The sequence below is a fragment of the Vanrija albida genome (genome assembly GCF_041260175.1).
Source record: "Vanrija albida strain AlHP1 chromosome Unknown contig_2, whole genome shotgun sequence".
Taxonomy (NCBI): Eukaryota; Fungi; Basidiomycota; class Tremellomycetes; order Trichosporonales; family Trichosporonaceae; genus Vanrija; species Vanrija albida.
The window spans coordinates 2,541,680-2,561,587 of record NW_027191421.1 but is presented as its reverse complement, the minus strand read 5'-3'; the positions used below and the strand labels follow the sequence as shown (position 1 = coordinate 2,561,587).

The 19,908-nt window shown below is 62.9% G+C and overlaps 9 protein-coding genes across 9 annotated transcripts; 5 read left to right on the top strand and 4 right to left on the bottom strand.

Moving 5' to 3' along the window:
• Window positions 1–57: 57 nt before the first annotated feature.
• On the top strand, window positions 58–647 carry Q8F55_002656 (uncharacterized protein; the record flags this gene model as incomplete). Its single annotated transcript, XM_069351248.1, has 2 exons — window positions 58–88; window positions 127–647. 2 exons carry the CDS (start codon window positions 58–60, stop codon window positions 645–647), a joined length of 552 nt encoding a protein of 183 aa, XP_069211634.1.
• A 58-nt stretch (window positions 648–705) lies between these two features.
• Q8F55_002655 (uncharacterized protein) lies at window positions 706–1,514 on the bottom strand (the record flags this gene model as incomplete). The annotated part of the gene is made up of 2 exons (XM_069351247.1): window positions 706–1,095; window positions 1,131–1,514. 2 exons carry the CDS (start codon window positions 1,512–1,514, stop codon window positions 706–708), a joined length of 774 nt encoding a protein of 257 aa, XP_069211633.1.
• A 512-nt stretch (window positions 1,515–2,026) lies between these two features.
• On the top strand, window positions 2,027–6,678 carry PDS5 (Sister chromatid cohesion protein pds5; the record flags this gene model as incomplete). Its single annotated transcript, XM_069351246.1, has 15 exons — window positions 2,027–2,128; window positions 2,166–2,272; window positions 2,315–2,888; window positions 2,929–3,530; window positions 3,570–3,665; window positions 3,704–3,922; window positions 3,961–4,009; window positions 4,059–4,131; window positions 4,177–4,772; window positions 4,811–5,178; window positions 5,219–5,474; window positions 5,522–5,902; window positions 5,939–6,172; window positions 6,227–6,490; window positions 6,562–6,678. 15 exons carry the CDS (start codon window positions 2,027–2,029, stop codon window positions 6,676–6,678), a joined length of 4,038 nt encoding a protein of 1,345 aa, XP_069211632.1.
• A 2,777-nt stretch (window positions 6,679–9,455) lies between these two features.
• Q8F55_002653 (uncharacterized protein) lies at window positions 9,456–11,948 on the top strand (the record flags this gene model as incomplete). The annotated part of the gene is made up of 2 exons (XM_069351245.1): window positions 9,456–10,720; window positions 10,778–11,948. 2 exons carry the CDS (start codon window positions 9,456–9,458, stop codon window positions 11,946–11,948), a joined length of 2,436 nt encoding a protein of 811 aa, XP_069211631.1.
• A 691-nt stretch (window positions 11,949–12,639) lies between these two features.
• Q8F55_002652 (uncharacterized protein) lies at window positions 12,640–15,016 on the bottom strand (the record flags this gene model as incomplete). The annotated part of the gene is made up of 10 exons (XM_069351244.1): window positions 12,640–12,908; window positions 12,959–13,049; window positions 13,084–13,286; window positions 13,321–13,755; window positions 13,792–14,059; window positions 14,130–14,381; window positions 14,419–14,491; window positions 14,541–14,629; window positions 14,779–14,877; window positions 14,948–15,016. The coding sequence occupies 10 exons, from the start codon at window positions 15,014–15,016 to the stop codon at window positions 12,640–12,642; spliced, it is 1,848 nt and encodes a 615-aa protein (XP_069211630.1).
• An 802-nt stretch (window positions 15,017–15,818) lies between these two features.
• Window positions 15,819–16,718, top strand: Q8F55_002651 (uncharacterized protein; the record flags this gene model as incomplete). The annotated part of the gene is made up of 3 exons (XM_069351243.1): window positions 15,819–15,938; window positions 15,983–16,059; window positions 16,112–16,718. 3 exons carry the CDS (start codon window positions 15,819–15,821, stop codon window positions 16,716–16,718), a joined length of 804 nt encoding a protein of 267 aa, XP_069211629.1.
• An 88-nt stretch (window positions 16,719–16,806) lies between these two features.
• RPT6 (26S proteasome regulatory subunit 8) lies at window positions 16,807–18,139 on the bottom strand (the record flags this gene model as incomplete). Its single annotated transcript, XM_069351242.1, has 4 exons — window positions 16,807–17,157; window positions 17,196–17,902; window positions 17,939–18,041; window positions 18,089–18,139. 4 exons carry the CDS (start codon window positions 18,137–18,139, stop codon window positions 16,807–16,809), a joined length of 1,212 nt encoding a protein of 403 aa, XP_069211628.1.
• A 359-nt stretch (window positions 18,140–18,498) lies between these two features.
• On the top strand, window positions 18,499–19,157 carry Q8F55_002649 (uncharacterized protein; the record flags this gene model as incomplete). The annotated part of the gene is made up of 4 exons (XM_069351241.1): window positions 18,499–18,524; window positions 18,564–18,753; window positions 18,799–18,954; window positions 19,029–19,157. 4 exons carry the CDS (start codon window positions 18,499–18,501, stop codon window positions 19,155–19,157), a joined length of 501 nt encoding a protein of 166 aa, XP_069211627.1.
• Window positions 19,158–19,381: 224 nt separating this feature from the next.
• Window positions 19,382–19,879, bottom strand: Q8F55_002648 (mitochondrial 54S ribosomal protein mL54; the record flags this gene model as incomplete). Its single annotated transcript, XM_069351240.1, has 3 exons — window positions 19,382–19,427; window positions 19,470–19,653; window positions 19,729–19,879. The coding sequence occupies 3 exons, from the start codon at window positions 19,877–19,879 to the stop codon at window positions 19,382–19,384; spliced, it is 381 nt and encodes a 126-aa protein (XP_069211626.1).
• Window positions 19,880–19,908: the final 29 nt, after the last annotated feature.

The window sequence follows — 19,908 nt, the reverse complement described above, 5'->3', positions numbered from 1 at the left end:
TTCCTTCACTCTCACCCACCTCAATCCCTTCTTCCTTCACTCTCGACGACTTCAAGCATGATGGGCAGCGCCTTCCTAGTCCTCAACGGTGAGTCCTGCGTGTGAAGGTGCTGCTCACCCCTGCAGCTACAATCCAGCTAGCCTCGGCCACCACGTACGCCGTCCTCGGCGCCGCGCGCGGTCCGCCGCCTGCCCACGGCCCGCCGCCCGCCCACGAGGAGCAGCCCGCCCACGAGGAGCAGCCCGAGCACCCCTCGTTCGCCGAGGACCTCCTCCGCGTCCTCAGGCGCCACTTCCCCGACCACTCGAGCGCGCACCACGTCGTCGTGGTCAACATCGTCGATCTCATCCTCGCCCACCGCGCCCGCTACCCCGAGGCCCACCGCCGTGTCCTCGCGGGGCCGCAGTACATCGCCAGCCAGCTCGCGTACGGCGAGCCCTTTGGGGGTCCGCTCCTCAACGAGGTCGTCGCTTTCATCGCGACTAGCGGCAGGTCTCCGTCCCCGCCCCCCACTTTCCCGGCTCTGCCCGCGCGCCCCAGTTGGTTGCGCCCCGCTGCGCCGTCTCTGGCGGCGGCGTCAACTGCCACCGCCGACGGCCCCGCCAACCCAACGACACCAACGGTGCCAACACCTAGGGCAGAGTAGCTAGCTAGCAGGTACCAATGATGACCCACACGGACCATCACGGCGTCACAGCGCACTCCTAGTCAATATGCATTGAATAGTCCTCGTCGAGGTCCATCGAGTCGTAGTCGGTAACGTGGACCTGCGGATTTGCTGCTCTCCTCCGCATCTCCTCCTCCACGCGCATCGCGACGGCGATCTCCTCCGCCTCGCGCTCGGCCTCCTCCGCCGCGCTCGCCTCGAGCTCCCACAGCTCCTCCTCCGTCTCCTCGGGTATTGGCACGGGGTAGTCGTACTCGGCCTCGTCGAGGTGGCGGATGAGGCGGCGCTCCTCGGCGGCAAACGCCTCGAGCTCGTCCTCCCAAAAGTCGGGCAGGTTGGGGTCCGAGCCGCCCGTCTCGACCTCGTGCGACACGAGCGCGGCGTGCTGCTCCCTCCTGCGCTGGAGCACCATGAGGCGCCGGAAGATCTGGCGTCAGCGCACGTGCTACTCCAGTACCGTACCTCCTCGTCCTCCTCCTGCGCGCGCCGCTCGGCCTCGTCGTCGTCGACATACTCGTCGCTCTCGCTCCCGCGCCGCCGCGCAATGTCCGCGTCGTGCGCCTTCTTGCGCCGCGCCCGGTCGTGCATCCGCCGCTGGAGCTTGTCCTTCCACATGGCCGTCTCGGTCGGCGTCGCGCCGGCGGGGCTCGCGCTGGCGGGGTCGGCGAACAGGTCCGCCGGGGACGAGAGGCCGCCTGAAGGGCGCCGTGGCGCCGTTGGCCGCGTGTATCTCGCCGAGAGGGGCCGCGGGGCCGAGTGCGAGCGGGATGATGAGGACGAGGGCCGTGTCGGCGACGAGAAGTGGAGGGGTAGCGACGCGTGCGGCGCCGGCGTGGGTGAGGACATTGGCGGGCTGGACGACCGGTGGGGGTTCAAGGGGGAGGACGACCGTGGCATGCTTGCCTGTCGTGGTGTGAGGGAGAGCATGGGTTGTAGGGTCGAGCAGCTGAAATGTTGTCGCTAATCAAGCTGGTGCTGGGCTTTGTATCGCCTGGCGTCATCATGGCTTGTCTTGTCTGGCTGCCTGGCTTGGACGCGTACGAGGCAAACAGCGGAAGCAAATTGGCCTTGTTTGTGGTGGCGAGGCAATGACGGCGCGTCCAAGGCTAAGGGCAGAAGCGCAGACCACCGCCGCCGCCGCCGACGCGTCTGGGGCGAGCAGCCAGGCGGGGCGGGCTCAATCGACTGGTGCATGACTGGACCGGGCTGCATCACGCGCCTCGAAGTACTCTCTCTCTCTCTCTAACAACAACCTTCCCTCCCCCTTCTTCTTTTCCTCGTCGTCGCCACTGCATCCTCGTCTCTTATTCACTCCGCACACTCCAGTCGCCGAGCGACTGACGCGCATCTCCCTCAATATGCCTCCACGCGCGGCAAAGCTCAAAAAGCTCGACTTCAACGAAAAGCTCGTCCAGTCGGGCAAGGGCGCCGGCGCAGACGGCCTCCTCAAGCGACTCAAGGTGCGCTCGGCGACGCCTTCCCTCTGCTGACATCGAGGCGCTGCACCTCGCGCTCAAGGTCCTCGAGCAGGACGGCACGGATATCAAGAGCTTGAACTCGGTGCGCCAGCAGCTCATTAACCCCGTCATCCTCCACCACAAGGAGTGAGTCACAACAACAACAATACGCGTCGCTGACAACCGCAGCCGTGGAGTCAAGGCATACGCCGCCTGCTGCCTCGCCGACATCCTCCGCCTCTACGCCCCAGACGCAGAGTACAGCGAGGAAGAGCTGCGCGACATCTTCCAGTTCTTCATCGTCCAGATCACCCAGAATCTCAAGTACACGCCGAGCACGACGCGTCCGCTCGCCCCGAGCAAAAAGTCGAACGCGAATGCCGACACTCAGACCACGCTCACTGGCGGGCGCATCACAGAGATTCCCTACTACAACGAGTATGTGTATCTCCTCGACAGCCTGGCGACCATCAAGAGCATTGTCCTCATCTGCGACCTGCCCGGCGCCGACGACCTGATCACGACGTACTTTGAATCGTTTGTGGAGGTTGTCAGGCCCGACATGAGCAAGAACCTCATCAGACACCTGAGCAGCATTCTGGCCGAGGTGCTCAACGAGTCCGAGTCGGTCCCATCAGGCGTCATGGAGAGCATCTTCAGCCAGTTTGAAACGCACGGATCAACACCAGACAACTTGTCGTTGCAGCTTGTCGTGGACGTCTGCAACAGGAGCGCCGTCAAGCTGCAGAGGCCTGTGTATGCGGTGGGTACAGCGGGTTGTAGGGCATTGCTGACAGGAGCAGCACTTCTCAGAAATCCAGCTGCAGCACGGCCGCGACCCCTCCCAATCAGACATCACCATCCTGCAAGACTCGCACAAAGTCCTGCTCGCTATCTTCCGCAGCGCTCCCACCGTCTTGATAAACGTCATCCCGTTACTGGAAGAGAACCTCCGTGCAGCCGACGAGGTTCCCCTTCGCCGCCTGTCGACCGAGACGCTCGGCATCATGTTCGGGGAGAGGCCAGTGGTCGCGAACGGAGTTGTCGACATTGCCCGGGCATACCCATCCACATGGCGCGCATGGCTGGGGCGCAAGGTGGACAAGGCGCTCGCTGTGCGTCTCGCGTGGGTCGAGGCCGCCGGTGGCATTCTGGTCCAGCAGCAGTCCAACGCTCGTGAAGAGCTCGAGGGTGACCTTGTCGACCGCATCCAAGACTCGGAGGAGAAAGTCCGAGCCGCCATCTGCAAGGTGGTTGGGTCGGTCGACTACGAGACTGCTCTGCGCCATGTCAGCCTTCGTCTCCTCGAGGCTGTTGCCGGCCGCATGAGCGACAAGAGGGCATCGGTGCACACCGAGGCGATCAGCGCCCTTGGACGGCTCTGGCACTTGGCGTCCTCAGAGATGTACGTGAAGTTGACTGGATGTTTCTGACGTATCCGCAGTGAGGCTGGGAGCGAGGACGCAATCACCCACTTTGGCTGGATTCCATACGAGATGCTCCTTGTCCTGTTCCGCAAGGATGCGACGCCTGAGCTCAAGTGAGTCGCAACAGTGCGTGCGGAACTGACAATCCCAGGTCTCATATCGTCTCTGGTTTCAAGACGCACATTCTCCCGCTTCCCGCCAAGCCGGATGATGAGCAGGCCTGGGCAGACCACTTCCTCCTCGTCGCGTCGCACCTCGACACGCCCCTTAGACACGTTGTGCAGGGACTCGACAGCAGGGCTGACGGCGACCTTGACGAGAACGCATTGAAAGGCCTCGATATTATGACGGGTCTTGTTGGATATGCTCGGTAGGTTTGACAAACGTACTGTCTTCTAACCTGCCCAGCGGCGGTTCGCCATACGGCGCTTACATCGACCTCTGTGAAGCCCACAACGTGAGTTGAGAGCGCAGCGGTCACTGTACCCCTCTGACCACCTCTGCAGGGCGGCATCAATGAGTCGAAGTCGTCCGACGGTGTCAAGGACAGGCTCAACTATGTCATTGACATGATCAGCCGTGAGTACGCGGAAGCCATCCCGCTGCGCGAACTAACCCCCCTAGACAAGCTCTACGGCGAACCCGAAAAGGCTCGCAAAGACCTCGAGAAGTTTGCCGATGCCAACGAGCCCCGCCTCTACAAGCTGTTCAAGACGCTCGTCTCGCGTGACTCCGACCTGCGCGCCATTGTCAAGGCGAAGAATGAGCTGCTTCGCCGCATTGAGCAGTCTCACACCAGCATCCTCGAGACGTTCTCGACCCTGATTGACGCCGCGGCTTGGAACGTCATCAACCACTCGAGCATTCCCGGTCTCCTCAAGCGTCTCCAGAAGTCAGAAGGCCCGCGGTCGGTCCAGATCAAGACCGTGGCTGCTCGCTACCTGGCCCTGATCGCCAAAGAGTGCGCGCCGATGTACCACACCCACGTCTCCGAGTTATCCATCGCCGTCCTGGACAAGAAGAACGACAAGCTCGTGGAAGTGGCCCTCCAGGGCATCGCCGCGCTCACCAAGTGGGACAAGTCCGCCGGTCCTTCAGATAAGAAGACTCTTGAGCGGGCTCAGAAGCTTGCTGTGTCTGGTACCCCGCGCCAAGCAAAGTTTGCCGCGCGTTTCATTGCCTACTGCAGCGAGGAGTTGGCTGCTACCGAGCTCGTGGACGTAGGTATCGTGTGACAGGTGTAAGCTGACCCACTCAGTCCATCTGGGACGGTCTTCAGGAGAATGACGACGAAACCATTCTGCCTCTGCTCAAGGCCAGCAGCGAGCTCGCTCTCTCAGCACCCGTGGCCTTTGAGACCAAGACGGCCGAGATCATCTCCTTCATCTTAAACGAGGTCATGCTGCGGCCTTCAACATCAGAAGAGGATGACGACGGACAATGGGTTTCTGAAGACGAGCTCGACACGCTTGACCGCGCCAAGCTGCTCGGCATGCGCGTATGCACCCACCGACTTATTGGCTGGGGTCGTGAGCGCAATGCCGTCGAGCTGATCGGACCCACCCTCAACCTCTTGTCTCAAGTGCTCCAGAACGAGGGCAGAGTTAGCGATGACTCGAACGAAGGGTAAGTGGATCATTGTCAGTGTCACTGGCTGACGCCACAGTGGACGTACACGCTGCCACATGCGCTTGCGAGCTGCCTTCTGTATTGTCAAGCTGGCACATGTGCGCGCCTTTGACAAGGCCATCTCGAACGAGTTCCCAAGCATTGCGGAGATCATGCAAGACGAAAACTTTGGGGTTCGCAACGGCATGCTTCGAAAGCTTGCCGACGTACTCCGCCCGCAACGTCTTATGCCCAAGTGGAATGTGCTTCCCGTCCTTGTGGCGGCCGATCCGGAGCCAGAGAACGTTGCGCTTGTGAGTGGACCTTTGGGGTTGGAATGCACGCTAAACAACGATCACAGGGACGAGGCATAATGTTGGGGATCGTTCGCAACTGCGCTAGTCTTGCCGCCGACATCCGAATTGACCGTGTCGAGATGCCGCTGGCCCGTCTGTTGAGATTGCTGGCAGGACATCCATCTCTGCACCCCGACGAGGATAACGAGGCTGGATTGAGAATGACGGGACAGTTCATCGACATGTTCCTCGACTGCGTGGCGAGACGGGACAATGTCTCACTGCTATTCACCATTGCGAGCAAGCTCAAGACTGTCTGTGTCATCGGCGAGGACATTGACGATGACAAGTTGAGACTATTCGCCGAGGCTGCGAACCAGCGCGCCACGGCAGGCTCTGATGACGGGTTGGAGTGGGAGCGGGAGGCGGCGCTTTCCCCAAGCATTGTGAGTGTTTGTCCGAGACGGCCACTAACGCCACAGAACCTGTGGAAGTTGAGTGAGATGACGCAAATCTTGATTCGTGGACGGGCACACCATCACCAATGGCCACTACCGCTGTTCCCTGGCAAGATTAGACTGCCGAGCGACATCTTCCACAACCTGCCTTCCCCACAAATTGCGCAGCAAGTGTCCCGAGGCTCGTATCTGAGCGAGGCAGTAGTCACATGGGCCAAGAATGCCAGTCGCAAGTCGTCTGCCGGCGCTAGTTCAAGTGTGAGTCATTAGCCGCGGCGGTTACAGTTGGATCACGTTACTGATGGATCTCAGCGACGCGCAGCGCCTGGGGCCAGCGAAGGCCGCAAGCGATCCAGGAACGGTACGAATGGCGCCAAGGTGCCTCGCAAAAAGCGACGGTCGTCGACCAAGACGAACGACGAGGCGGACGAGGACGAGGAGGAGAGTGAATTGAGTGACAGCGAAGCCGAAGACGGGGCTAGCCGCGCGACGTCCGAGGACGAAGACGACGACGAGGAGGCTGCCGACGAAGACGGGGATGTCGTCATGGGGCGCGGTGGGCGGCGTAGTGCCAAGGTGAGTTGCAAGTGCAGAGCAAGGCAGTGGATTCAGGAAGCCGTGAGATTGGAATGCTGAACCCTGCGCAGACCAAGGCTAAGCGTGCCGTTGCAAGGAAGGGCAAGGGAAAACGTGCCGCTACTGCCAAGCCAGTGGTGGCAAAGACCGACACCGAGTCTGAACTTAGCGACATTGGTGACGAGTAGAGGGAGAGAGGAGAGCGCCGTTGTTGGGCGCTTTGGAGGGCTGAATTAGGGCATTGTGTGCTGTTTTAGCTGTTAATGATTGAATGCCAGCTGATGTCTTTGTGCCTTGTTGGCCGGCAGATAGCCGGGAGGGACAGAGTGGAGTGGAGACGAGGTCGGTGGATTCTTTGTGCAGTGGTGGGTGTTGCATTCCGCGGCATTGTGCCAAGTGTGCCGTGCCGCCGCATGTGCCGTCGGTCGGTCAACGTTGTCTGCGGGCAGCTGATTGATGGAGGATGGATGATGACGACTGCGGGGGGTGCAGTAGTAGCAGTCTAGTGGGCAAGCCAATGTCAGGAGGTGGGGGCCCGCAGGTGTTCAAGTGATGCTGTAAGGCTGTGCACGCGGGTATTTTCTTTCGCCCCGTTGACTTTTGTGACATTTTGCGGGCAGAGGAGGAGAGGGACGAGGGGTTGCGGTGGCGTGTTTGATTTCACTCGTGCCAGCCAGCGCGTCCTTTGCGTCTTTGGTGTGGGTGCCATGCCCGTTCCTGGGGGCGGCACGATTCAGGGGCGGGCCACCAGTCTTTTGCCACACTTGACACGGCGTCCCCTAGCAGGTGTTTGCTGGCCATAGCCCGTACCCCCCCTCCATGTGATCTCGCTCGTCTCGACATATGTACTGCGCGCGCCCGAAACATCAGCCCCCCCTGTGGATACGTACCTTGACGATGCATGTGCGAGCCGAGCTCGAGCTGGTGCTGGTGCAGCACCGCCCGCCGCGCGCGCGAGAGCACGACAGACGTCAGCTCGCCCGTCCCATGCGACATGTTTGGTGCGGCGGGGCTTGCTGGATCGTTGCGGGGCAAGCACTAGCTCGTGTTCACTTGTGGGAATCGGCACGCATCGCTACCTCTTGTCATCTCTTTCTCATCCACGACCGACCGACGACTGACGACTGACGAACGACGACGGAACGACTGCGACTTGACGACTTGACGGTTCCCCGCCTCCACTATCCTGTAACGATCGCGGGTCAGAGGCACATAGCCTGGTCGACCCTGAGTGTCTTCCCTCTGCTAAACAAACTTGGCCTGGTAGCACGAATCGGAACTCGCTCGCCGTGCGTCGTGGGTCGCCGCCGCCGCCGCACACCGCGCGCAGTCACTCAATTGCAACAGTTTGACACACACACACACAACATCGACCCACACACCCACACACCACTTGCATCACACATCCCCCCTCCCCGTCCCCCCCACCCTGTCCGGCAGACGACAGCGCGCGACACCCGCCGCTGCTCAAAGAGTCGTGCGCAACCCGGGCCGGGAGAAAATTACATTGCGCTCGCTGCTGCCGCCGAGGCTACAGTGACAAACACCCCGTTGGCTGGCTACGGCGTCGGACAATCGACAAGGGCGACGGCTCGTCGTTAGCTCGCCCCCTCGCTCGTTCGCTCGCTCTCACACTCGCCGCCCGCTCGCTCGCTCCGACGGCTCCATCACTCGCTCGCTCGGCCCAACGACAGCTGTGTATTCCCCCCCGTCCCAGGCTGTTCCCACCAACCATCCCATCCCCCCTTCCCCCAACCAAATCTTTTGTCCGTCCCGCCTACGAGCGAGCGTCACTGTGCTACCGTCCGCCGTCACACTGCTAGCCTTGTCTCGGCCTCGCACGTCGCTCCACACGATACACACGCTGCATACCGCCGCAAAGGACGCCAGTGACGACGACAGGACGAGTGCGTAGAGAGAGACGACTGGACCCCCATCAGCCTTGCTCGAGTCCATTCCGCCCCCGCCACCGACTAGATTCCCCGCAGCCGTCTATCGGCTCGACATTGCAGGTGAGTGTGCTCCCGACAGATGTGCACGGCACACTGTTGCTCGTCTCTCCCACCGTCTCCCTCTCCATCGCCGTCGCCGGCCCATCGCACCCATCCGCCGACGCGGACTGCCCAATCCGTCTGCTCCGAGCTAGCGCCAGGGCGTCAGCGGCGTCCAGGGCGAACAGTCTGCCCGCACCAGTACGAGCAGACGCGTAGACAAGCAAACAGCAGCAGCAGCAGCAGCAGCAGCAGCAGCAGTGCGCACGTCTACTTCGACGACTTCTTCCTCCCACTCGTGTTGACAATTCAGTTATCTCACCCGCCCACCCCCATCTCGCGCCCGATCCCCGTCTTGCAGTAGTGGCAGGCCCACTCTCGCCGCATCCGGCCAAGACATCAAAATCCCTCCAAATTTAGCCTCAAGCAATCTCTACAAGCTGAGCGTCGCCCAACTCGACTCTCTAGCCAACACGACCACCCACCATCACGTACGCAGTCTCCCCCTTTCCCCACAACGTCTGCGTCATCGCATTGCAACACGTCGTCTGCCCCGCAATACGATTGCCACATTGATTGCTGGTGCGTACATTGCTCCTTCGGCCCAATTGCCTCTTGCCACTGTGCACAGTCCTCCCCCTTGCCTTGCCTTGCCGTATACGGCGCTCAGACCTGTTCGGCCTCGAGGGGAGCCGTCTGTGTGCCGTTTCCTTTGGTCGCGTTCCCCCCCTGACTTTGGACAACCGACCGACCGCGACACTGACGCTTGGACCTACACAGCCAGACCACGCGCGCGCGACCCGCAAACTGCACGCAAAACTCTTCACCCCCCCTCGTCTCGTCGTTTTGCTCATCTGCCCATTCTGTGAAGCAACAGCAGCGACCCACCCTCTCCCCCCCCCCCCCGCGACCGACTGTGCGGCGGCTCTACACCCTCCTCGGCCTAGTTATCAAAGCAAACGCCGGTAGCAGCCATGATGGTAGTCACTCCGCCTGTCCTCCCGCCATCACGCGAACCAGACTCGTACCCTGTGCCTTCTGGCCCATCATCAGCACTCGCCACTCCACGCCAACAGGAGCGCGCAGCTGCCTTCCCAGGCTTCCAATCATCACCACCGCACCCGTTCCCAGTTCAGGCCGCAGGCTCGTCGACCGGCCCATCGCTGGCTCAACCTCGTCCTCAGAGGCTGACGCCACCGGACGTGGTCGTCAAAGCTTCCATGCCCCCGACGCCCGATCCTTCTCCGCCAACAGGCAAGGTGCTCTTCCCCGTCCAGATGGTCCCCATCGCACCCCCAGCAGACGACGCGCCGCGGTACGTGTACGAGAACCTCGATCTCGGCACCTCGCCTGCTTCGAGCTCGTCATCACCGAGCACAAACGAGAGCACCAGCGGACGAGGTGGACCAACGGTGATTGATACAAACGTCCCCATCGCCGACAACCAGCGCTCCCCTTCTCCGCCAAAGGGTGGACAAGGAGGCCTCACTCGCTCCGAGACACAGCCCGTTCTCAGTCGAGCGTCGACCACCCGGGCAAGGCAGCAGAGCCGTATCGACCGAGACCGTGACCAGGAGAGACCACGAGCACAACGCCGCTCCACAATGGCCACCAGTGGTACCGCAGGTCCAGCTTCCGTTCGCATGCAAGAGAGCCGGAGCGCCGATTCGCGCACTCGCTTACGATCGACGGGTGGAGCAAAGCTCATCCGCTACCCCACCATTGCGAACGAGCACCCATCGGCAACTGCTCGCCGTGACCTGCGCAGGCTAGGCGTCGAGGCGTCTACCCCACCGCGTGTCTTCCCCGGAACCTCATCCGACGTGGACACCGATCTCGACTACGGAGGCCCTGATGGGCTTGAAGCAAAGGTCGTTCTTCTAGGATCGCAGGGCGTCGGCAAGACGTCGCTCATCCTCCGTCTTACAACAGGGTCCTTCTCCGCCATCCCGGCCCCTGCATCACTCGACGGCTCGCTGTACAAGCGAAAGCTCGTGCACAATGGCGTCCCTGTCAAGCTGCAGATCTGGGACACTGCCGGCCAGGAGCGATTCCGATCGATGGCGCCAATATACTATCGTGGGGCTCATGTGTGCATCCTGGTTTACGACATCACCGACCGAAAGAGCTTTCAGGACGTCCGCTCTTGGCTCGAGGAGCTAGGCGGCAAGGCGTCCAAGGACATGCTCATCTATGTTGTTGGTGCCAAGATTGACCTCGAGCGCCAAAGGGCAGTAACGTGAGTCTGAGCCCAAGGAGCTTCGTGTTAGTGTTTCAGAGCTAACTCTATCATCAGCTTTGGAGAGGCTCGCAGGACCATTCGGACCTGGCTGAAACCGCCACCACCAGAGCCTGAAGGGCTGTCAGAGGTGCTTTCGCCAACGGGCCGCAGTCTGTTCCGAAGCACCTCGACGCGGGCGAGAACCGATTCGTCAATCGGCGCGTCGCCGCCTCGCACCAGACCTCACTCTATGCACGGCCTCGCGTCGCTCATGGCCAGTGTGTCCGATTTCGCCGATTTCGATCACTCGCCCGCGTCATCTCAGGCCTCGACCGCCGCACCGACCCTTGTGGCACCGACCCCAGTGCCAACAGTCCACTTTCCTGCCAGCCTGACTTCGTCGGGTTCGGCCTCGACGTCTCCAATCGACCGGACGCATCCTCTTCCCCGGCGCCAGCAACGCGTGTCTTTTCACGCCCTGCAGACGCCAGAGATGGCACTGCCAACATTTGCTACGACGACGGAGACGGCCGTCGCTTCGACCGTCAATGCGGGCGCCACCGCCACCTCGCGCCACAATTCGTCCCACCGGTTCTCCATTTCGGGTGTCCTAGGACTAGGCCGGACTGTGAGCGTGAGCGAGGCCGTCACAAACCTTGCATCGTTAGCCGAGGCCAATCCCGTGTCGGGCGCGCGCTCGCCCACGCTCCGTTCCCCGACGCGTGCACGGACAGAGAGCTCGCCCATGCTGGGCAGTGATCTTCCGCGCAAGCGCAGTGACGACTGGACCACGAACCGAGCGTGGGGACGGGGCGAGGGACCCAGGGCAGCAGACGCCCTTGAGGAGTTTGGTGCGAATGTGCGAGGCGGCTCGGCCGACCGCTCGACTGCCAGCACCTCTGCATTCTCGCAATCGTCCAACTTTCCTCGCACCGGCCGTGCTCGCGGTGGCAGCCTTGGTCGCGACTCTCGTCTGTACGGAAGCGATGACGACGACAACGAGGCTGCGCCAAACGAGGTCCAGTGGGGCGTCGAAATCGAGGGCATCCGTCTCGGCGAGGTCAGCTCGCTCACGGGCGAGGGCGTCGAGGTCATGTGCCGCTCCATCTCGAGTGCCTTGGTCGAGCGCAAGGACAAGATTGAGCGCGAGCGCTCGCTCAGAAGAAAGAACAGCGTCATGCTGACCGACCCGTCCAAGAACAAGGACGCAACCAAGGGCAAGGGTCGGTTCGGCTGCTGCGCATAGGCATAGGCCTGTCCCAATCCACATACTCGGTGTCAACGACCGACCCGACCACTACCAGAACACCGCGCCGCCCACCACTTCACACTTGGGACGCACCTATAACGAAACCATGCCGACGACCAGTGTACAACAACCATCCAAGCACGCCGGCGGCAACGACCATTGACTATTCTGCACGACATAACCACCCGACGATTCCTTTGCGTCGTCGTAATCGCCTCATCGCACGCATTTTGTCGACGGCAGCCAGCAACACACATGCTCGTTATTCACACTCACACCGATACCCTTCACCACCACAACTGTTGCGCCAGTCTGTAGCGCACGTACCCATTGCCATCTAATCACCACGCCATCGTCACCTTTTGCCGCCCATTCTTCTCTTGTGTGTCAAAACAATGTTCTTCAACATCGTACTTCTACTACTCTCGCGTCTCTCTCATATTCTCGTGCACTGTAGTTCCAACGTCTCTCGTGCGCCCTGCCGGACGGGGCGGGCTGTGTTTACGCCGATCACATGCATCTTGCTCATCGAATGGGGTGGTACTTGATGGTACTAACTAGGCACAGCGGGGTCGGGGGCCCGGGCTGTGTTAACCATGCGGCCCGGGCTGGGATAACGATAAGGATGTTTACTAAATTGCAGTCGCACTGACGCGCTGAGGGTGAGTGAGGGTTTCGGCGGCGCGGCCTAGTGGCCCCCGTTGTTGGCCTCGGCCGTGAGGCGGGCCTGGAGGAGGAGTGCCTCGGGCGCGTCGCCCTTTGGCATGACGAGCTCGATGAGGCGGATGCGGTCGGGGACGTTAAACTTGTCGTCGAGGAGGAGGGCGTGCAGCTCTGCCTGGGTGCGGACGACGTGGGACTCGAAGGGCGTGGCGGGGCTGCGGCCCGCGAGGAAGGGGAGGAGGAGCTGGTGGTCGTAGCGCTGGATGTTGTTGTACTCTGCCGTCTGGCCGTGGACTGGGGCAGGTGTGAGCAAGCGAGCGGGCGTAGCAGGAGGCACAACTCACTCTGGCGCTCGATCTCGTACCCATCGTTGTTGAGCACAAAGAGGTACGGGTGCAGCCCGCGGCGCACCATGGTCCCGATCTCCTGCACCGTCTGTGGCGTCAGCCTGGCCTCATGACGCACGCACGAGCTGGAGCGAGCCGTCGCCCACGAAGAGGACGGTGCGGCGCTTGTCGGCGTCCTCCTCGGCCGCGAGGGCGGCGCCGAGCGTCGCGCCCACGCTCCACCCGATGCTGCCCCAGAGCACTTGGGCGTGGTAGCTCGCGTGGCTGGGCAGCGGGACGGGCAGCAGGCCGAAGCTCGACGTGCCGGTCTCGGTGATGATGATGTCTGGGCCGTCAGTTGTGCCCGTGCCGAGACCCACCATTGTCGGCGAACCACGAGCCGACGCGCGGCCACAGCCACTTGTGCACGATGTCGTCGCCGTCTGGCTGGTCCACGAGCGTCGCGACGCGCCCCTGCTTCATCTTCTCCTGCAGGCTCTCGCCCCGCGTCGGCGTGCGCGCGCTCGTGGCCGCCTCGAGCGCGCCCACGAGCAGCGGGAGCACGTGCCGGATGTCGGTGGTCGGGAACTGGGCGTAGCCCACCTGCGTGGTGTAGCTGTGCAGCTTGACGGCGTGCTCGTCGCTGATGTGCACGGAGAAGGAGCCCGAATTGAAGTCGGACTTGAGCGAGCCGACGTAGAGCACAAAATCGGACGCCTCGACCTCGTCGCGCACGGGCGCGAGCGAGTTGCGGCCGGCGTAGCAGCCGCCGTAGAGGGGGTGGTGCTCGTCGAGGATGGCCTTGCCCATTGGGGCTGGGGCCGTCAGTGCTGTATTGTCGGCGGACTCACTCGTGAAGAACCGGATGCCACACGCCTCGACGAGGTGCCGGATCACCGGGCCCATGCCGAAGCGCGCGGCGCACGCGTCGACGAGCACGACGGGGCGCTGGGCCTTGGCGTACAGGCGCGTGATGAGCGCCACGACGTGCTCGGTCACGCTGTCGGGCTTGGGCGGGAAGTAGCCCAGGTCCTTGTACAGCTTGTTGATGGGGGACGGCGTGCCGGGCGGTGTGATCTGGCGCAGGGCGTCGAGCGAGGGCGCGGCGTGGGGTTCGGGCTGGCGGTCAGCAGCGAGCGGCGAGCGGAGCGAGCCGGGCTGGGCCGAGCCCGGCGCAAGTGCCACTTACGAGGGGCAGCTGGAGCCCGCGCGACGACACGACGGCCCTCACCGCGTCCATCGGCAGCTCGACGTACCCCGGGCGGCACTGCGTCAGGCACTGGCGCAGCGTCTCGTCAAACGCCTCGGCGTACGCATTCGGCGTGTCCGGCGCGATCTGGTTGAGCAGCGCCATGGAGCAGCTGAGCTGCTTGCTCATGTCGCTGAAGGCGCTGAACGAGCTCGGCGTGTTGAGCGTGTGGTGCAGGAGCGCGCGCTCGCGCTGCGGTGTCGTCAGCCATACCCCAACCGCTACTCACCTGCATGCGCGTGCTCGGCGCACCGACAATGTGCAGCACCGGCAGGCGCTCGGACAGGCTGCCTGCCACGCCGCTGCGGGGTGGGTCAGTCTGTGCGGCCGGCGTATGACATCATAGCTCACCACAGCGCAGAGAGCTCGCCGACCCCAAACGTCGTGACGAGCACCGCGAGCCCGCCCTTGACGCGCGCGTACCCGTCTGCGGCGTAGGCCTGGGTGAGGTCAGTTGCGTCAGTGCTGCTGCGAGTGGCGGGCGACGGTATTCTGGGGCCATGACGCCGGTGCGCCGGTGCGTCGGCCGATGCCGGCGGCATCCGGGCACGTGAACCCTCCCACACCACCCCGACCCCACAACACCCACCGCGTTGAGCTCGTTGGCGTTGCCGACCCACGCCAGCTGCGCGTCCTTCTCAATGTAGTCGAGGAACTCGAGGTTGTAGTCGCCCGGCACGCCGAAGACCTGGGGGCGGCGTGAGCTGCTGCCTGGCGAACGAGTGTGGCGGGCGGCGACGGCCCCACGCCCCACGCACCTGCTTCACGCCGGTCTGCTTGAGCCGCTCGACAATGTACGACGCAAACTCGATAGTAGAATCAGGCATGGCTGTTTGTTGGTGGTTGGAAAGTTGGGCAGCGCGAGATACGCAGGCGGCCAGCGATTTATAGCCCGGCCGGCGTCGTTCTGGGGTCGCTGCGGCCGCGCGCAGGCATGATGCAACGTCGTGCAGCCCGTGCTCGCTCCGACAAATCGCAGCGCGCAGCGGTGCATGTGTGCCGTTGTGCTGCCGCCGCCTCCCACGCCACCAGGAGGGAGGCATGCACGGGGGGAGGGAGACGGGCATGGCAACCGACTGACGACGGCGGAGGAAAGATGCGAGTTTGTGCGATTGCCACGGCTCCGTATCTCGCCGCACATCTCGTACCTGATGGCTGATGGCGCTGGCCATGGCGCTGCCGCCGCCTCGCCACCCTCTGCCCGCTGCATGCCCCGCGCCGCTCTCCCGCCTTGACTGAGCGCGCATGCATCGCCCATTCCCGCAGAAGAGAGACCTCGTCGGCCCGCGTATCACTCGGCGGCGGCAGCGAGACAAGAGCTTGCCCGAAATCCCAAGTCATTCGCCACGTGGCGCCCCACGCGCTCAGCACGCTGCACGCGGCACGCTGACGTCTGGCGCTCTCCATCTCGTCGCCGCCGCACTGGGCATCTCACAAGTTGCAAGCCGCGACAACTAGTCGCAACCACCTACACGCCGCCGCCAGACCGAGCCGAGCCCACCCCGCCCACAGCGACCCGCCACCTGATTCAATCCGATCCCAGCCCGCCCACGCCCCCGCTCCCACCCATCCCTCCCTCCTCCCCCCACGCCCACAGTGACGGCCATTCGCCTCCGCCCCCGATCACCCATGGCGCCCCTGCTGCCGACGTCGAGCCCCGGGCCGTCGGGGCTCGTCTTCGACGAGCCGGCCCCGCGGCGCGGCGGGCTGCCGCTCGTGCTGCGGCGCCTGACAAAGTTTAAGAGCATGGCAAGTCCCCCCCTGCTCCCTGCCGACGAGGCTGACCCCCGCAGGACTTTGAGCTCGCCTTCTGGCAGCTCACGTACCTCGTCGTCGCCCCGCGCCGCGTGTACAAGCAGACATATCACCAGTGGGTCTGGCCCTGGGCCTGGGGAGCGAGCCCGCGCTAATGCCCGCCGCAGCAAGCAGACGAAGAACGTCTGGGCGCGCGACGACCCCGCCATGCTCCTCCTCATCGCCGCGTGTCTCACCGTCACGGCCGGGGTCTGGGCCTTCGTGTACGGCGCGAGCTGGGCCGGCGCGGTCGCGCTCGTGCTCCGCATGGTGCTGCGCGACTTCATCCTCGGCTCGCTGCTCGTCGCCCTCGTCTTTTGGCTCATCGCGAACCGCCTCCTCCTCGCCCCCGGCACGTCGTACGGCGTGACGGAGAACCGCGTAGAGTTCACGTACGCGTTCGACGTCGCCGTCAACTCGTTCTTCCCCGCCTTCTTGACAACGTACGTCGCCCTCCTCCCCCTCGCCCCGCTCGTCGTGCGGGATAACTGGGTCTGCCTCCTCCTCGGCAACACCCTCTTCCTCATCGCAGGGCTCCAGTACATCTACACCAGCTACCTCGGATACCAGGCCCTGCCCTTCGTCGCCCGCAGCGAGATCATCCTCGCTGCCCTCCTCCCCCTCTTCGGAGGCTACCTCCTCAGCCTCCTCGGCTTCAACATTGCACGCACCGCACTCGAGCTCTACTTTGGCCAGCCATGGAAGAGCGGCAGCTCAAACCCCATCCACATCTAGGCAACGAACGCAATCACACCTCATAGACCATGTCATACCAATGCATGGAACAAATGCTCAATGTACTACTACACACTTCATCACCCATCTAGCTGAAGAGCTTGTTGACACTCGTGTTGCCCTCGGCGTTGCGCTTGAGGACCTTGGCCACAGCCATCTCAAAGTCCTCCTGGCCAACGTACTGTCGCCTTTCTCGGAGCGCGTACATGCCCGCCTCGGTGCAGATACCGCGCACTTCGGCGCCAGAGCAGTTGCCCATCTTCTCGGCGAGCGAGCGGAAGTTGATACCACGCTGCAGCGACATCTTGCGCGAGTGAATCTTGAGAATCGTGATACGCGCCTCGGGGTTGGGTGGCGGGAACTCGATCTTGCGGTCGATACGTCCAGGTCGCAACAGCGCAGAGTCGAGAATGTCGATACGGTTGGTCGCCATGATGACCTAAAACGTCAGTTTGTGTCAGCGGGCGCAGCGCTCACCTTGATGTTCTTGGATGGCTCGAAACCGTCGAGCTGGTTGAGAAGCTCCATCATGGTACGCTGAACCTCCGAGTCGCCGCCGCCGCCGCCCTCGCCGCCACGCGACGAACCGATAGAGTCGATCTCGTCCATGAAGATGATGGACGGAGCGTGCTCACGCGCCATGACGAAGAGCTCACGAACCATACGCGAACCCTCACCAATGTACTTCTGCACGAGCTCGGAACCCGAGACACGGATAAAGCGACAGTCGGTGTGGTGCGCGACGGCACGAGCGAGCAGCGTCTTGCCGGTACCGGGGGGTCCGTAGAGCAGCACGCCCTTGGGCTGGGCGATACCGAGCGACTCGAACAGTTCCGGGTGCTTGACGGGCAGCTCGATCACCTCCTTGATCTCCTTGATCTGCTTGTCGAGACCACCGACCATCTCGTACGTCGAGTCAGGCACCTTCTCGACCATCATGAGCGACACGAGCGGGTCGACCTTGTTGGGCAGGATCGAGTGGAGCAGGTACGAGTCGGCACGCAGCGCTACTCGGAGGTTGGGCGTGAGCGACGAGATGGGAATGTCGGGCGAGAAGTCGACAACGTATTTGCCCTCGGGCTGGACCTTGACGAGGACTTTCTTCTTGCCCATGACCTTGATCACCTCGCCGACGTAGCTTCCCGGCTCCTGGAGCACCTGGAGCTCCTCGCGCAGGAGGCGGACTGAATGTCAGCACGGCGCCGCTGGTGCCGACGCACCTCGTGTGTTGAGCGCATTACGCTGCGCCTCGAGTCGCCGCAGGTTCTGCGTCTTCTTGGTGATCTCGTGCTCGGCGGCCTCGATCTTGTTGCGGTAGTAGGTCTGTTGCCGTTAGCTGCTGCGACCCCTATGGAAGCCAGCTGACTGACCTTCAATCCGCCGCCGGCCAGCTGAACGGGGGCCTTTGTAGCCACTGACATTGTGGCGATTGTGGTGGTGGTTGTGGTGGTGAGGTGGTTGATGAGCACACTCTGTGAAGGCGGAGAGTGATGATGATGAAGGTGTTCGGTGGGACAGTCGATGCTGTTCGATGACCACTCACCTCATTGCTGCACTGACGACGACGCGCAGGTGAGGGCCAGCCAGTCGTCACGATTTGATCCCGCTCTTGGTTCAAACCACGTGGGTCGGCGCGGAAGCAGATCAATCGGTGTTGCGGGTATTGAGACAAGTGGTGGCTCGACTGTTGGGACACGACGGTCTGTTGTATGACGACGACGACAACGACGGCTTGCATCTCTTGCATACACCCAAACACCTCACATTTCTTGGCCCAGACATGATTCTTAGACTGTTGAATAGCAGGTGAGCTTCGGAGTCGCGAACGGGCAGCTCACACCCCAGGATACCAGCGCTCCTCGTGGTCCTAGCCGTCCTGGTGGCCTGTGTGCAGGTCTCGGCATCTTCAACACCCGCGGCGATCTACGTGCGGTCCCCACAAGAGACAAAGGGCAGGCCGAGCTACACTCCACGCCCGGCGTCGGACCTCGTGTGTAAGCCACTGGGCGAGTGCGAGCCCTGTCCCGCCGACGAGGTAGGTGTCCGCTCCGTTGTAGGCAAGCCGAGGCTCACCTGCCAGCTCAACGAACCATTCTGCAAGCCGTTCGGCAACCGCCGCGTGTTGCAGTGCACCCCTGCAAATGCGAGCGACGAGAAGAACGCGAGCGAGCTGCCCGCGTGGGAGTCGTGCGGCAAGGTCGTCAAGAAGGAGCAACGCGACTTCTACGAGTTTGTGGTGAGTAGGTCGTGGTGGATGTGGTTGGAATTCCTTCCTCTCCGAACGACTGGAAACACGCGCTGACTCCCCAGACGGCCAACCTCCTCCTTCTCATTGTCTGCCTCACGATCTACGGCGTGCGAACGTCGACCCTCGCGGCTCAGCAGTATCGACAACTCGCGGCGCGTATCGGCATCCCCAGCGGCAGTTGGCAGGTGTGAGGGGGTAGGCTCATCACGTCTGCTATCGCCCTCACAGCTGCTGTCGGTCTTGCATCTCGAACCCTCAACGCCTCGTTGATAGAGTCCAGCTTCACGCGCCGGGCCAGCTCCGCGGCCAAGAGGTTAGACTAAAGAGCGCTCTCCGCCCCTCGTCGCTGCCGCCCCAGCGCCCGGGTGCCATGTTGTATGCATGTATGGTATAATAGTCTACAGATTGCGCTCTCTTACGTCGTCTTGAGGTAGTTGGCCGCCTTGATCTTTGTCCGGTTGCTGCGGGCGTCAGTTGGGCTCCTCCTATGCGCGTCAACTCACGACTGGCGGATCTTGCGGCGCTCGGCGACAAAGTCAAACTCGCCCTCTGCTGGTCCCTTGGGCTCCTCGAGCAGGGTCCACAGCCAGGCGGGGTACTCCTCGTCGGCGAGCGCGACGGGGTCGGCGCCGTCCTTGAAGACGTTAAGGCCGGGCATCGCAGTTCCTGCCTTGAGGCTGGAGGCGGCTGGGGGGTCAGCGGTGTCGCCTTACGATGTGCTCAGACGCGCAGCAGTCGCGCCCAGCGCAACGCGCGACTCACGCCTAGCGGGGGCCTTGCCCTTGCCGGCAGGCGGGGGAGGGGTCGAGCGAGCCGAGGAAGAGGACGAGAAGTGCGCGATGGCGGCGCGGGCGACGGGCCGGGCGGCGGGCCGCAGGGCGATGCGGGCGATGGCGCTCGAGGACGCGATCATGGTTGCGGCGAGGGTCGTGTGTGCGGTGG